A 13671-nucleotide genomic window follows, 5' to 3' on the forward strand; every position below is an offset into this window, starting at 1 on the left:
TGGGTTACATATTTGTGCTAGAATTCCTGCCTAGTACTGTATAATGAATACTACGATATTATTGCACTTTACGCCATGATTTTTTGGAATTCTAATTTCTGTATTTTATGTTGCAATCACAAAAGAATCATTGTATAGCATTCTTAAAAACATTCTTTTTTGTCTTTATAAACCACATTTTTAACAACAGTTGTTATAACCCTGTGCTCCTCCCCTCAGAAAATATCTCCTCCTGATTTGAAGTGTAAATTGTGCACAATAACGTCAATGTTGAGACGTCAAGTACTCAATTGTGTATCATGCTGTCTTTTATTGGCGACCGGCTTTCATGAGCAGTATACTGACGCAACATACAAATAAAACCTCGGTATTAGAATTGTTCGATACAGCTGCAGACAGCTACGATAACAAAAGTTTTTAGATATTACGGCAGTATTGCTGTTCGGGTTTCTGAAACTTCATATTTTACATGTGAATGTATTTATACTTTGTCTGCACGTGATTTTGCGTATGCATGTGTAAATTATGAGTACGCGTATGGTTCAGTATGATAATACAAAAATGCGTATGTGGGTGTGGGTTTGCAGAACAATATGTGTCAAGAGAGATAGTTAGATTCTCTACGTAAAACGTCCGTGTAATCAATAGAAATTTATCCACAATTTGACCCAGCTGTGAATGGGTAACAGCGTCAGCTGAGGTCAAGACTATTGCTTGGGGATAGCCACGTTATCCATAAAGACTTGCTGAGAAACAGAAGGTTCTTTCCCTCTGGCGCCATTCCCTCTAAAAAAGGTGTGTGTGTGTGTGTGTTCATTAAATGACTGCATCGGTGTACAAATCTAATGTAAGAAATTTGCTGTTCAGTGTCTAACCCAGAATGATGGATACTGAAGTGTTATTGCAGGCGGAAGAGTTGACCTGAAGTATTCATGCACGTCTGTGAGTCTTTTTCTCTACAACAATATGAAAACCTTATCGATAAGATAAGAGAATGAGAGTATGAGTACAAGTTTCTTATCATTAGTAGTCGTGATGATTTTCTAGCAGCTGCACTAAAGAGAATCTTACTTATTACAGTCGGGGCAGAGGGACAAGATTAGCTGAAATGGTATTCCCAGTCTAGGTACAATTTAGCTTTCTGAATTTCATGTCATACTATATATATATATATATATATATATATATATATATATATATATATATATATATATATATATATATATATATATATGTATATATATATATATATATATATATATATATATATATATATATATGCATGTGTGTATGTATAATGGTTGTATATATATATATATATATATATATATATATATATATATATATATATATATATATATATATATATATATACATATATTGTTATACATATGTATATCAATGTGTGCATCAGTAAGAATACGTGCACACATTTACTCATATGTATTTATGTGTATTTGTGCATATATATATATATATATATATATATATATATATATATATATATATATATATATATATATAATTCATGAATGTTTATACATACATACCCACATATATATATGTATATAAATTTATATGTATACATATGTATATATATATATATTATAGTAGTTGGTAAAACATTTACTACACACCTGCAACCAGCACAGTGCACCAATGTTACATACACGCTCAACACAATGAACACACAGCATACATAAAATTCTATACTATAATGAACACGTGAACAAAGATATACATCATATTATACTCATGTCGCAATTCTTTTATGTTACGTACAATAACCACATGTTCCTTCAATACGACTAATATATTTGGACATTATAATGTATAATATGCTAAGAGCGCTCACAAGTCAAGCAATGAACATCGCATATAGTTATATTATTTCATAGTTCTTTTACAGGCATTAGGTACTGTGACTTTCTACTGATATCTTTGTTTTCTCATTAGCCCTGTCTTCGAGTTTGTAGGCGGAGGGAAACCCGACCCCTTGCGAATCAGAGACGAAGGATCAAAATCACAGTGACACTAACATTTGCTACGATTTTTCTTTTTCCACTTTAAGCCCTCTGTAAGTAGGGCTTGGAGCTTAGGCTCAGGCATTAGACTCTTTTAAGTTTGAGAAGTACTCCATAAGTTGATCATAATCCATGGATGGTGGAAGGTTGTCCAGGTGATCAGTAACGCTGAAGTTATCGGGGAGGGCCGAGGAGAGCAGTGGATTCTCCAGGATAGTAGCACGGCGTACCTGGGATGCTCTTCCTCTGCAGACGCCTCGTAGTCTGACGAAATCATCAGCGTTAACTTCAATGAATTTGGGGTCCACACCATCTTTGCTCTCTGGAGGACTCTGTGGCTGCTGCTGTATATGGCTGGTGTGGAGAAGTTGCTGGTTGTTGTATGGGTGATGATGACTGTGAGGAACTGCGCCGTGATCGTTTGGGGCTGGTTTTTGAGGGTAGTCAGATTCCAGAGGGTTTGCAATAACATTGACTCCGTGAGGAGGAATTGGAGGTGGGTTGCTGTCATCTGAATGAGGGTCATGACCTGTAATGCTCGCGTTAACGCCAATGTTACGATGAGGAGGAACAGGTGGCTTATCATCCTCGCTGCTTGAAGCTGTTGGGTCGTCGCTGAGATTGTTAAAAGTGACCCTTCTGCTGTTCTTTGATGGTCTGGTAAAAGTTGATGAATTTGTCAGACATGAAGACTGGGTCACTTCGCTTTCTTCTGCTGTGGGATTGGGAATGATGTTTACAGGAGCTGAGTTCCTCTCATATGGTCGTAACAGGCGTTGGTTAACCAGCCATGTGTTATGTTGTTGCTGTTGCTGGCTGTTTCCATTGAGGTCGCTTAGAGGAACCATTCCCACTGATGCTGACTGTGAGGGAGGGGAAAGTCCCATTCCAGAGGCTCGCTCCAGAGTGGCCCTTCCTAACCACACCCAGTCATGGGCATTTGTAACGGAATCATGGTTATGAAGAGAAGTTCTTCTGCCGTGGTGCTGCTGAGACATCATGGGTTTGCCACCTCGAACTCGCCATGTGTACACGACACAAGAGGCTGCAAATACAACGATGGCTGCACCAAAGACTGCTAATAACACATACATTCCAACTTCCAGTGGCGTGAGGCTGCTGTGTCGTGGGGGATGATGGTGCATTTGCACAGTTGGATGCTGAGGCTGTTCAGCCATTAACATCTGGTGGTTATGAGGAGCTGCAGCATCAGCGTGTGGCAGGTCAGATACATGAACCTGCCGGAGTAAAAGGAATATCCTTAGTCTTGCTCTAAAATAACTATGGAATAATGAGAGATCATAAGTAGGCTAATAAATTTCAGGAATATATGAAATGATTTATCAAACTTAAACATGTTCTAAATTATTATTATTATTATATATAGAAGATGGGAGGACTGTAGATAGCAGGTGGACCGTTGTGCTGAATTCTGACTGGCTGATTGTTGATGCTGTTGGCACAGTTGCAAAGGCGATTACCAACATTATTATTCATGATTATACATCCATATGGATCACAATAAAAGACCATGAGCGTCTACTCTACAGTAAGCTTCCGCAGAAGAGACTTTCCTTAGATAGAAAAAGGTAAACAGAAAAGTAGAAATTAAGTATAACGAATAGCTTTAATACTTGTAATGTCTAATGTAATGAACCGCAGTTGGTTCAGCAGGTTCTTAAATACAAAACGGAACGGGACTGGAATGACTGGCAGAAACTGAGGCTGACAAAGGAGGAAGGAGTGAACAAAACGAAAAAGTGACCTTAAACTAATTTATTATTTATAGTAATTTACATAATACACAAATGAGTCAGGTTCAATGAGGTAATACTTAAATGAACAATTCAATAAACATTATTGAACAATTCAACAAACATTATTCAAGAGAAAATTAAACAAAATCGAGTCAGTACAACACACAACCCTAGTAAATAAAACCTCAAATAAATCAATAAACACTCAAGCAGCATAATAAATAAACACAGGCAGCATAATAAACAAAAACAACAATAAATAATACAAGCAGCATAATGCTAATACATAAACGGCATAATAAATAATACATAAGCAGCATACTTCAATAATTACGTTACAGCCATTAAAACATGTAAACAAAAGTGACTTCAATAATAATATCCAAAACTCGTCCAAAAAATGTAATTATTAACATAAACAATTACAAACATAATTAAGAGCTTTGTCTCAAAAATACATAACGCCCCAAATCGGGCTAAACACAGAAACAGACAACCCCGGAGAGTTGTCGAGACAGTCACAACTGTCTACAAGGACGAAGTCAAACAAACGAACTCGTGCCACCAAGACCGCCACTGGCTGCCGAACAGGAACAAATCCACACACCAGATGACCACGGCCGAGTCGTCGAGACAGCCATATGCTGCCGAACGGGAACCAATCCCCACATTAGACCACCACGGTCGAGTTATCAAAATACCCTCAGCAGCCATCAGGGATGAAGTCACACCAACAGACAAGGAGGTCCTTCACCTCCTGTCGAAGCCAACAGGTAAGTTACCTGCCTCCCATCCAAACTGACTCTCTCCTGCTCTGCTGCCGAGATACTGACTCGTTGCTGCTGAGATACTGACTCGTTGCTGCTACGAACCTGACTGCCACTGTCAGACAACGAGACAGACGTCAACTTGCCCACAAAGAAAAAACTTACAGGTAAGAAGGCAACAAACCCTTCAAGGGAACAATCTGCAAATGACTGTCTCATCAAAACAAGCACAAACACTAAACCTCACACTAGCAAACAGCAAATTAATCCATATGTGTAACAAATAAAATAACTATGTTCAAAACTGAAAGTAATTCATAACATAAACCTAAATAAACTAACCTTTATTAAAAAATGACAATCAATATAGGAAAACAAACTTTTCATGGATGTACCCACATGGAACTCATACCCAAGACTTTGAGTGGCTACGGTATAAAGGCTGTGACTCTGCTCAAGGTCTAAACCACCTAAGTAGGCTACAAAATCATCCCAACGTAAGTCACTAAAGTACTCATGAAGAACAGCACAGATATCACACTCCATTAAGCAATACACAACTAAAGGGTGGGAAGTAGAGCGACCCTAACTACCCAAGCGAGATCTTAATATTGAAAGAAAAGTATAAGACTCGTTAAAATAAATGTTCCTATAATGAAACAGAAAAAAAGAGAGGTTTTTCTTACTTTCAATTTATTGTGGGATGGATCTTGTGGTCCGACACCATTTGGCGCCATTTCGCTCACTGGGGAGGCGGGGTGGCACCAAGATCGACCTTCACCACAACCTTCGTGCTGGCGAGAGAAGCCCTTCGACGTTCGCATTCATTCACAACCTCAAGGCTGACCTACAAAATCGAGAGAAATCATTCAGTCATTAAAACATAGAGCAACAGACCTACAAGCACGTGTCTTCTCAGGCTCACTTAGCCTTTATTTCTGCAAGCTTATAATTATTATTATTATATTATTATATGGAAGTAGCCCAATGGCCACGAACTTGTACAGAAAGCTTCCACAGAATGAATATATAAGTAAAGGGACAGAACTGAGAAAAAATGAAAGGAGTAACATAGAATATATATTAATAGGAAATTATTAATCTGACCATAATTAGATAAATAAATAACATGTACAAAAGAGTTATGTTAAAGACAGGACTGTGCTTGAATGCAACATCAAGAAAAAAAATTATGAAAAACTTTGTTACAGTTGTGACAAAGTAGCCGTAATAGGCAATTACACTGTTAGGGACACGTAGCGCCAGCAATTTCCCACAGCATTACATAGATATTTCATACTGTCGATTTTGCACAATAAACTGATCCGATATTATTCTCGAATATATCAAACCTACGGTGATATGTATAATGAATAAATCATCAGCATTAATTTTACGCCGACGCTTTCCTCGTTGTATTTATTTATATTCATGTGGATTTTCCGGTTTGCTGTAATCCTTGCTCGTGTCGGAGACACCTTGAAGTTAGCGGTTACTAGTCGGTCTGCTGTTAATCCTTGTTAGGGGAATTACCGAAACGGAAATTTGCAACTTCTACGCGATCGTGTGTGGAAATGGCGTCCCCGTTTCATTGGCAAAGTTCTGCTGAGAGTCTGGAACCCACTGTGTTGCAGTCAGGGTGTGGAAATCTGTTGTGTAGACAGCGTAAGCTTTATATTTACTGTAGGTCCCGCCGCTAGGAGTGACATCTCCTTCAGAGTAAAATCCGTTTTGGTCGTGCGGGTGCGTGAAGTAATATTTTATTCAGTGTAAGTGGATTTTTTATTTTAAAGAGTCATACGACACTGCTGCATATATACCTGTCGGGGTAGCTGCTTCAGTTTCACTTGCATAATCAAGAAAGGTACACAAGCTCGAATGCATTTTTAGAAACTTGATTCAAGAGTCGGTAATCCGGATCATCGTGGTAACTGTTTTACAGGTAACAACTCATTGTGTCGAATATGAATTTCAGTGTTGATATTGTATTGCAAGGGAATCAAATTCAGTAGCACGGCAACACCTGCTTATAGAGAGCAGTAAATTTCCGATAGGAGTGATGCCAACGAAGTTTAGGCTTGGTAATTCTTTGGAAATTAACGAGACTGGTAATTTAATATGTTAGGCTAATGATTCAATTGAACATGGAATGTTTTTTTGATAGGCTTATATCTGGTACCCAGATATACATTGAATATAATAATTAAAAGTGTTTTACATAACTCGGAAGTAGACCTAGTTCTATTCAAGAAGACACCAGTGACTGATTCCAAAATGCGGAGCTGTTAAGGTAAGTTAACGTGAAGTGATGCCTGTGCTTGTTTTACGTCAGGTTTATATATATATATATATATATATATATATATATATATATATATATATATATATATATATATATATATATATATATATATATATAAACTTGTACAGTAGTTATGTTAAGCTGTAAGTGTGCCGCGGCGTTGAGTCAGGTAGGATAATGGCATCATACGAGTAAGCAGTATATTCTCGACGGAAGGTTGTGTTTGTTAGGTCATAGTAATTTGCATGTTTGCTAACAGTGTTTCTCCTGAATATTTTTCAGTAAGTTTTTCATCCCGTTTATTCACCATCCTCCTTAGACCTTTCTTAAGTTTCACAAGAAAAAAAAAGGTGAAGGGCGATTTCAAAAAATGAGGCAAAAAGGTGAAGAAGCAATGTTTTTGGTTTAGGCGTATGTTCTTAAGGCCCAGGTTTAACGACGATGTCATTCTTCCTCCGAAAGTACTTGATTGCTTTCGTGTTTAGTCCTTCAGTACACCACGTAATAGCCTAACCTTAAGTTAGTTCGAAGGTTTTAGACAACTGTTAAAACCTTAAATGTACTGATATCTTCAAGAGGGTTATTTGTACAAACAGAGAAGCGTTTAGCATTGTATCTTCATATAACTGTTCATTCCAGTATTACCCAATGTAGCCTATATCGTGAGGAATGTAGCAATTTTGCCAAGTTCGTGAGAATAAAAAAGCGGTCTGTCCACCTCGTCTTGCACCAGTTATTTTGTATATTATCACGGACTTTGTTGGATAAAATCAAGTGGTTTTGAGAGTTAAAAACTAAAGAGTGACAGAGAGGGTCGGGTGTTAATCATAAATTCTTAGGCACTTGATGTTGTTGTCAGATAGGACTACTTTATCGAGGATTGTGATGTCAGAGCGAGCGTTGTCAGTGCGGTAACGGGTGATTTTTTTTTTTAGTTTTTAATTAAATTGAACAGAATTTAACGGTTAAAACAACTAATGGGCGAAACGAAATCGAAGTAGCCTACATATCCGGAAATAAGAGCAACCTTAAATGGTTGATTAAGTGCTCAGATAGAAAGCACATTTAACCTACTCTGGTCTCTTCGTCCGTAGGCTATAGCCTAGTTATGATTTTCCCATTATTCGTATTTGATTGCAGTCACTCTCAGATAGTTGGAGAGCTGCCTATATTTGTTCCATTGAATGCTTTTTGAAGCCTGTCGGCTCTCATTTTGTCTGATAGGTGTTTCATTTGTTTCTGGTACAATTTGTAGATTTCTTGAATAATTTGTTCACACATGTCGAAAATATTTTTGTAAATAGATATTTAATGTCTTTATCCCTTATATGTCTAAAGTTTTTTTTTTTTTTGCATATTTTTAGTTCTTGGGACAACTTATTGAATATTCTGCCCAATGTGCATTTAAAAGATTTTTTCCAAGATTTATGTTGCATCTTGGCTCCATTGATATACTTATGATTTAGGCAGCATACTTTTATTGGTGGTCATTTAAGTATTACGATTTCATATTCTTTGTCGATATCATACTCTTTGCCGACATGTACGCGATAACACACTTTAAATTTAATACGTTTTAGAAGGTATCCGATGAAATTCGGTCAAGGAATCCATGACTATGACTTGGGGATTTATTTATTACCATTGACTTCTTCGATAAATAATTTGATTGGCCATTACAAGACGACTAGAGGAGTCTAAGCAGTTAATTGCTTAGTTGTGCACAAGCATTTAATGGAAAGCGCGAACTTACCTCCAGTAATTCTCCTTCTCCATGACCGATAGCGATCACCCTCGGTTGTGCTGTGCGAGGTGAAGGAGCTACTGCCACGACCCCTGGGTCAAGAGACCTGACCGTAAGGGTGTAGTGATTCGACGGGACTTCCCTCAGGGGCATGATGACTCCGTCACTCATTTCCACCCACACGTCTACCAGACCCTCCTGCAGAAAATAAGACCATCAGTTTAAAGCCGAAACAATAACAATTTGCTGAAAGGGAGAAGTTATTAGATTAGCGTGAGGAAGAGGACAGAGATACTGAAAAGAACTGGAAAAATATCGGACTATAACATGTTCAAAAGGATTTCGGTGGCTTGCCTGGTATTTAGCCGTCAGTGTTGGGGTGACTGCAGTGATAGCCGAGTAGCCATCGGGAAGATGAGAATCGGGTTGAAGCGATAAGGTCAGGCCAGATATGACAGCTGCCCTCAACTTAGTCACCCATACCCTGTCGGAGACTACCCGCACCTCCCGGGCACCGATCACCCGGCCAGTGATTGGAGACAACACCTGTAAATTTAGGGGAATCATTGCAGTTGGCTGACGACACTAATGGAAAAGATTGAACATTTTTCTAAATAGTTTAATAGACATCTGCCGCAGGGAGATAAGAATTAGATGGTAATGGGTATTGTTAGTTACTGTATGTGTGTGAACCTGAGAGAGAGAGAGAGAGAGAGAGAGAGAGAGAGAGAGAGAGAGTAAAATTATAATTGTTCAAATCAGTGAGACTTCTATTTAACTAAGAGGGTTAAACATATTTTTGTAAGCGATTTTATACAGATAGCCTATGCAAATTCAGGCAGCGTTTGAATGAGGTATCTTTTCATCATTTAATGTAAATATATTTTTCGCGGTCTTTCGTAAGCAGTCAACCTTTCTTTTAAGGAGTAATTTTCCTTGGTGCACGTTTTCTTTTTACCTTCCATTTCTTTACAATCTTAGCCATCGAATGAATTAGGGCATGAAGTTTCTTGGGTTTTGCGAAAGGAAAAAACGATAGCATACCTGAATTTCGGTGCGTCCAGTGGCTCGGCCCATAAGCGTCGAATGATCCAGCATTGCCACAGATGTATCAGCAACTCTTAGCAAATGAGCTACCAGTTCCGTCACGCGCACCTGGGCGCGACGTGACAGCAGGTAAGATTGTCGCCCACTGTTGTCGTCCACAGCGACAAAACGACCGTAAACCTGTAAAAGGTAAATGGTTATTATTAATGAATTTCAGTGGCAAGCCCTTTGAAAATTAGGGTAGTAAATTTGAAATAGATGAGTACTATTAATGTAAAATGTTTTAGATATCGTCATCAAGGGAATCTTTTTCTTATCAAGAGGCTGGACCACTTAGGTGGAAGGAAGTAGACCAATGCAGCAGTAGCGAGAAAACTTCAAGAAGAAGAATATATCCACAAATTACCTGCACTTGGGCTTGCTGGTATCTGACAGAGCACAATGCTGGGGATCCGTCGTCATTTCTGTTGATATCTCGCAACTGATCACTGTTGATGTTTCCTATTTTCATACTGTAAGACGAAGGCGTTGTAGGATCTGGCACTCTCCAACCTCTCACCTTAAAGAAGATAGTGATTGGAACAAAATTGAAGAAAAATTCAGTCATGCTAAATTTACCTTTATTATTGTTACTGGGTTCATATCAATCGATAATTAAGTGTGGAGAAAGACGATAAATGTGTATCTTTGTAGTTAAATAAATTTCAGTACCTTCATTGTAGCAATGCACTAGGTATAACTAATGGTCAATTAAAGGTTAGTTTAAATTTAAATGAAAATGATCTGTTAGGCTCCGTTGAAAATTGAAATCGACAGTAACACTGACAAGAGTTAGAGCACAAATTTAACAGTGAAAGAGACTCCAACGAATTCATTTAATTCTGAAAATCACTGTTTAAAAACTTAATTACGCAATGAATGTTAGTAAGACTCCGTTGAAAGACGAAAATATGCTCTCCAAAAATCCGACGTTGTGTCACTAAGTTACTCCGGTAAAAGATGTTTCAGAGGCCACTTCTTTCAATGGAATTGTGAACATCTGAAGGTGTTCTGTTTAGCAGATAATTTGTCACAGTTTCATAGTTCCATAAATTATGGGTAAGCAAAAACCCAAACCTCACATTTTGAAACTTTCCATGTTTCACTTTGGAGGATTGCGTGATTAAGCTTACGTGAAACCTGCTTCCAAATTTTGTAAATGTGATAAGGAAAGTGTATAAAATCTTTGCAGACATTTAAGATTGAGTGACGTGGTTTCTGTTAATCATGGAGGTATTTAAGAATTTGTACACTGTATATACGCAAATAGTCACGTTGGCTTCCGAAATATTGTGGTTTCTAGTTAAGTTTTTTCATTATTTTAGCATGTATCCGGTTAATAAATCCCATACCTCATCATTCTTCGTCGTCGTCTTCTTCTTCTTCTTCTAACGTGCTTTTTTATCCCATTTGTATGGGGTAAGCACGATGCCTTCTTTTGAAGGACTTTGATTTGGCTTTGGGGTAGACTTTGTAGTCTCGATCGGCTGCCCTGCCTGTCATCGCTTAGACCGAGGTTCAACAAAATCTGTATGTGATAGGACTGCTGTCCGCCGTATCTTCTGAAACTCGTGTTTTGTCTAGCTTAGCCCGTTTTTTAATAGCGCCCTATCTTTTCCTTTCAGTCATCTTCTGCCCAACGTAGTTTCTTTTTCCTTGGTTATTGCATTGTCACTTCGGTTATTCCCAAAAACTTTTTGCTTAAAAGTAGATTAGGCTGTTGCACTTCTGACCTCCCAAACCTGCTGTGCTCCTTTTGATTTTTACAGAAATACTAATCGTCGAAAGTTAGTAACCATATTATTTTAACGTAAAAGGGACTTGAATTAGATAAATATGGCCGGTTTTAGCAATAGTTTTGAAAAAGCTTTATCTGCTGCTTTACCAAGAAGTTTACATATGCAGAGTGATTCGACGGTTAAAACAAATCTTGTCATTTTTATATATGGCGCTTATATATAGGTGATACTAAATATTATTGGTTCGGGGTTTTCTTTAAAGTTAAACCCATGGTTTGGCTAAAGTTACTTTGAAAAAAGGAGCATCATTAAGTAAAAGAAAAAAGAAATGTTAGTTTTAGCATTTCGTAAAATGCATTGGAGTTGTTAGGGAAACTTAAGTCCTTTGTCCGTGAATCACATGCAATAACTGGCTAGTTCCTTTGTATGTGAACCACACAACTTGCAATAATTGGTTAATTCCATTGCTCGTGAATCACATGCGTTGCAACAACTGATTAGTTCCTTTGCCCGTAAACCATATAACTTGCAATAAGTGATTGTTTAAGAAAAAACTCACGGGGCGATAGAGCTGGTAGTTAACAAATTTTATGTGACCTGAGAAATAAAGGGGGGGGGAGAGTAATGGGACCTAACCTCAAAGGAAGCGATAGGCCTTTCTTAAAAGAATCCTTTGTTCTTGAAGACTGAGTAGGGGATTTTTTCTTGAAGCCTGAATAGGGGATTTTTTCTTGAAGACTGAATAGGGGATTTTTTCTTGAAGACTGAATAAGGGATTTTTTCTTGAAGACTTGAGTAGGGGATTTTTTCTTGAAGACTGATAGGGGATTTCTTGAAGAACGAGTAGGGAATTTCTTCTTGAAGACTGATAGGGGATTGCTTCTTGAAGACTGAGGAGGAGATTGCTTCTTGAAGACTGAGGAGGGGATTTCTTCTTTAAGACTGAGTAGGGAATTTCTAATTGAAGACTGAGTCGAGGATTTCTTTTTGAAGACTGAGTCGAGGATTTCTTTTTGAAGACTGAGTCGGGGATTTCTTCTCGAAGACTTTCGGGGTTTTTTTGAAGACTGAGTCGGGGATTTCTTCTCGAAGACTGAGTCGGGGATTTCTTCTCGAAGACTGAGTCGGGGATTTCTTCTCGAAGACTGAGTCGGGGATTTCTTCTCGAAGACTGAATCGGGGATTTCTTCTCGAAGACAAAGTCGGGGATTTCTTCGCGAAGACCGAATCGGGGATTTCTTCTTGAAGACCGAGTCGGGGATTTCTTCGCGAAGACCGAGTCGGGGATTTCTCCTTGAAGATCGAGTCGTGGATTTCTTCTTGAAGACCGAGTCGGGGATTTCTTCTCGAAGACCGAGTTTGGGATTTCTTCTTGAAATGATGATGAACTGAGTCTCTTTAAGGTTCCTGGAGCGAATAATGTTGTTTTATTCATTCTCGTTAGGTGTAGAAATTTTAAGTAGAAATCTGAATTTAACATTAAATGCACAAAATGTCACCATGACCTTCCTGTGTTTCATCATGTCATTTCATATTGCTGTTGTCCTGTACGTTTGTGCTATATCCGAACGTCTCCTGAACTTGTCTCTTAATAGAAGATCTGTATTTACTTACAAGATATTGAACAACTGGTTCTCCAATTTTTTATTTTCCCTGATGGATGTATAGTTTTTGCTATCCAACTATGTCCCCCCTCTTTGTCTTTCATATGTATGGTAATTTTCTGTTGATTATTGTTGACTATTTTGTGTATGTTTGAACAAATAGTGACCCCATTTTTATTACTTGCACTTTCAGAAATGCGCCCCACTCTTTACAGACAAATGATACATCCATTCAGCATTCCTTAAAGAATTTCAAGTGAAACCAGCTCCTGGTCTGTGACATCATTTTCGCTTGTTGTTTGCACCTAACTTTTTAGACATTTTTCATTGGATCCAGTCTATTTAAAAAAAAAAGTTAGTATTTGTACCCTTCAGACTACCCTGTGATTAATTTAAAAAATATTCAGAACGGGGATTAGATTTCACTTTGAGTCTTTTACTGGCAAGAACAGTATTTTGGGCCGCTAATTAAGAATACAAATGCAAACTTACAATACTCTACAGTTTGCTTGCACTGGGTATCATAGTGTTTTGATATGTTACTTGCAAGTCTGAATCGTCTTTTGTTGCGTGATATTTACTTCCAAAAGATATTAGAGTACGGCACATCGATTTGCTGGTCACACTTCCTCGCCGAACTTATTTCTA

General features: G+C 38.0%; 1 protein-coding gene across 1 annotated transcript in view; it reads right to left on the reverse strand.

The window, feature by feature from the left end:
- Window positions 1-2050: 2050 nt before the first annotated feature.
- Window positions 2051-13671, reverse strand: part of dtn (transmembrane protein 132C dtn) — a 261444-nt gene continuing 249823 nt past the window's right edge. The window contains 7 exon segments of the mRNA XM_067124361.1: window positions 2051-3262; window positions 5235-5293; window positions 5296-5395; window positions 8604-8792; window positions 8949-9140; window positions 9639-9821; window positions 10048-10200. Coding sequence (XP_066980462.1) covers window positions 2102-3262; window positions 5235-5293; window positions 5296-5395; window positions 8604-8792; window positions 8949-9140; window positions 9639-9821; window positions 10048-10200 — 2037 coding nt within the window. The 3' untranslated portion in view covers window positions 2051-2101.

Source organism: Macrobrachium rosenbergii, chromosome 22, assembly GCF_040412425.1.
Source record: "Macrobrachium rosenbergii isolate ZJJX-2024 chromosome 22, ASM4041242v1, whole genome shotgun sequence".
NCBI classification, from domain to species: domain Eukaryota; kingdom Metazoa; phylum Arthropoda; class Malacostraca; order Decapoda; family Palaemonidae; genus Macrobrachium; species Macrobrachium rosenbergii.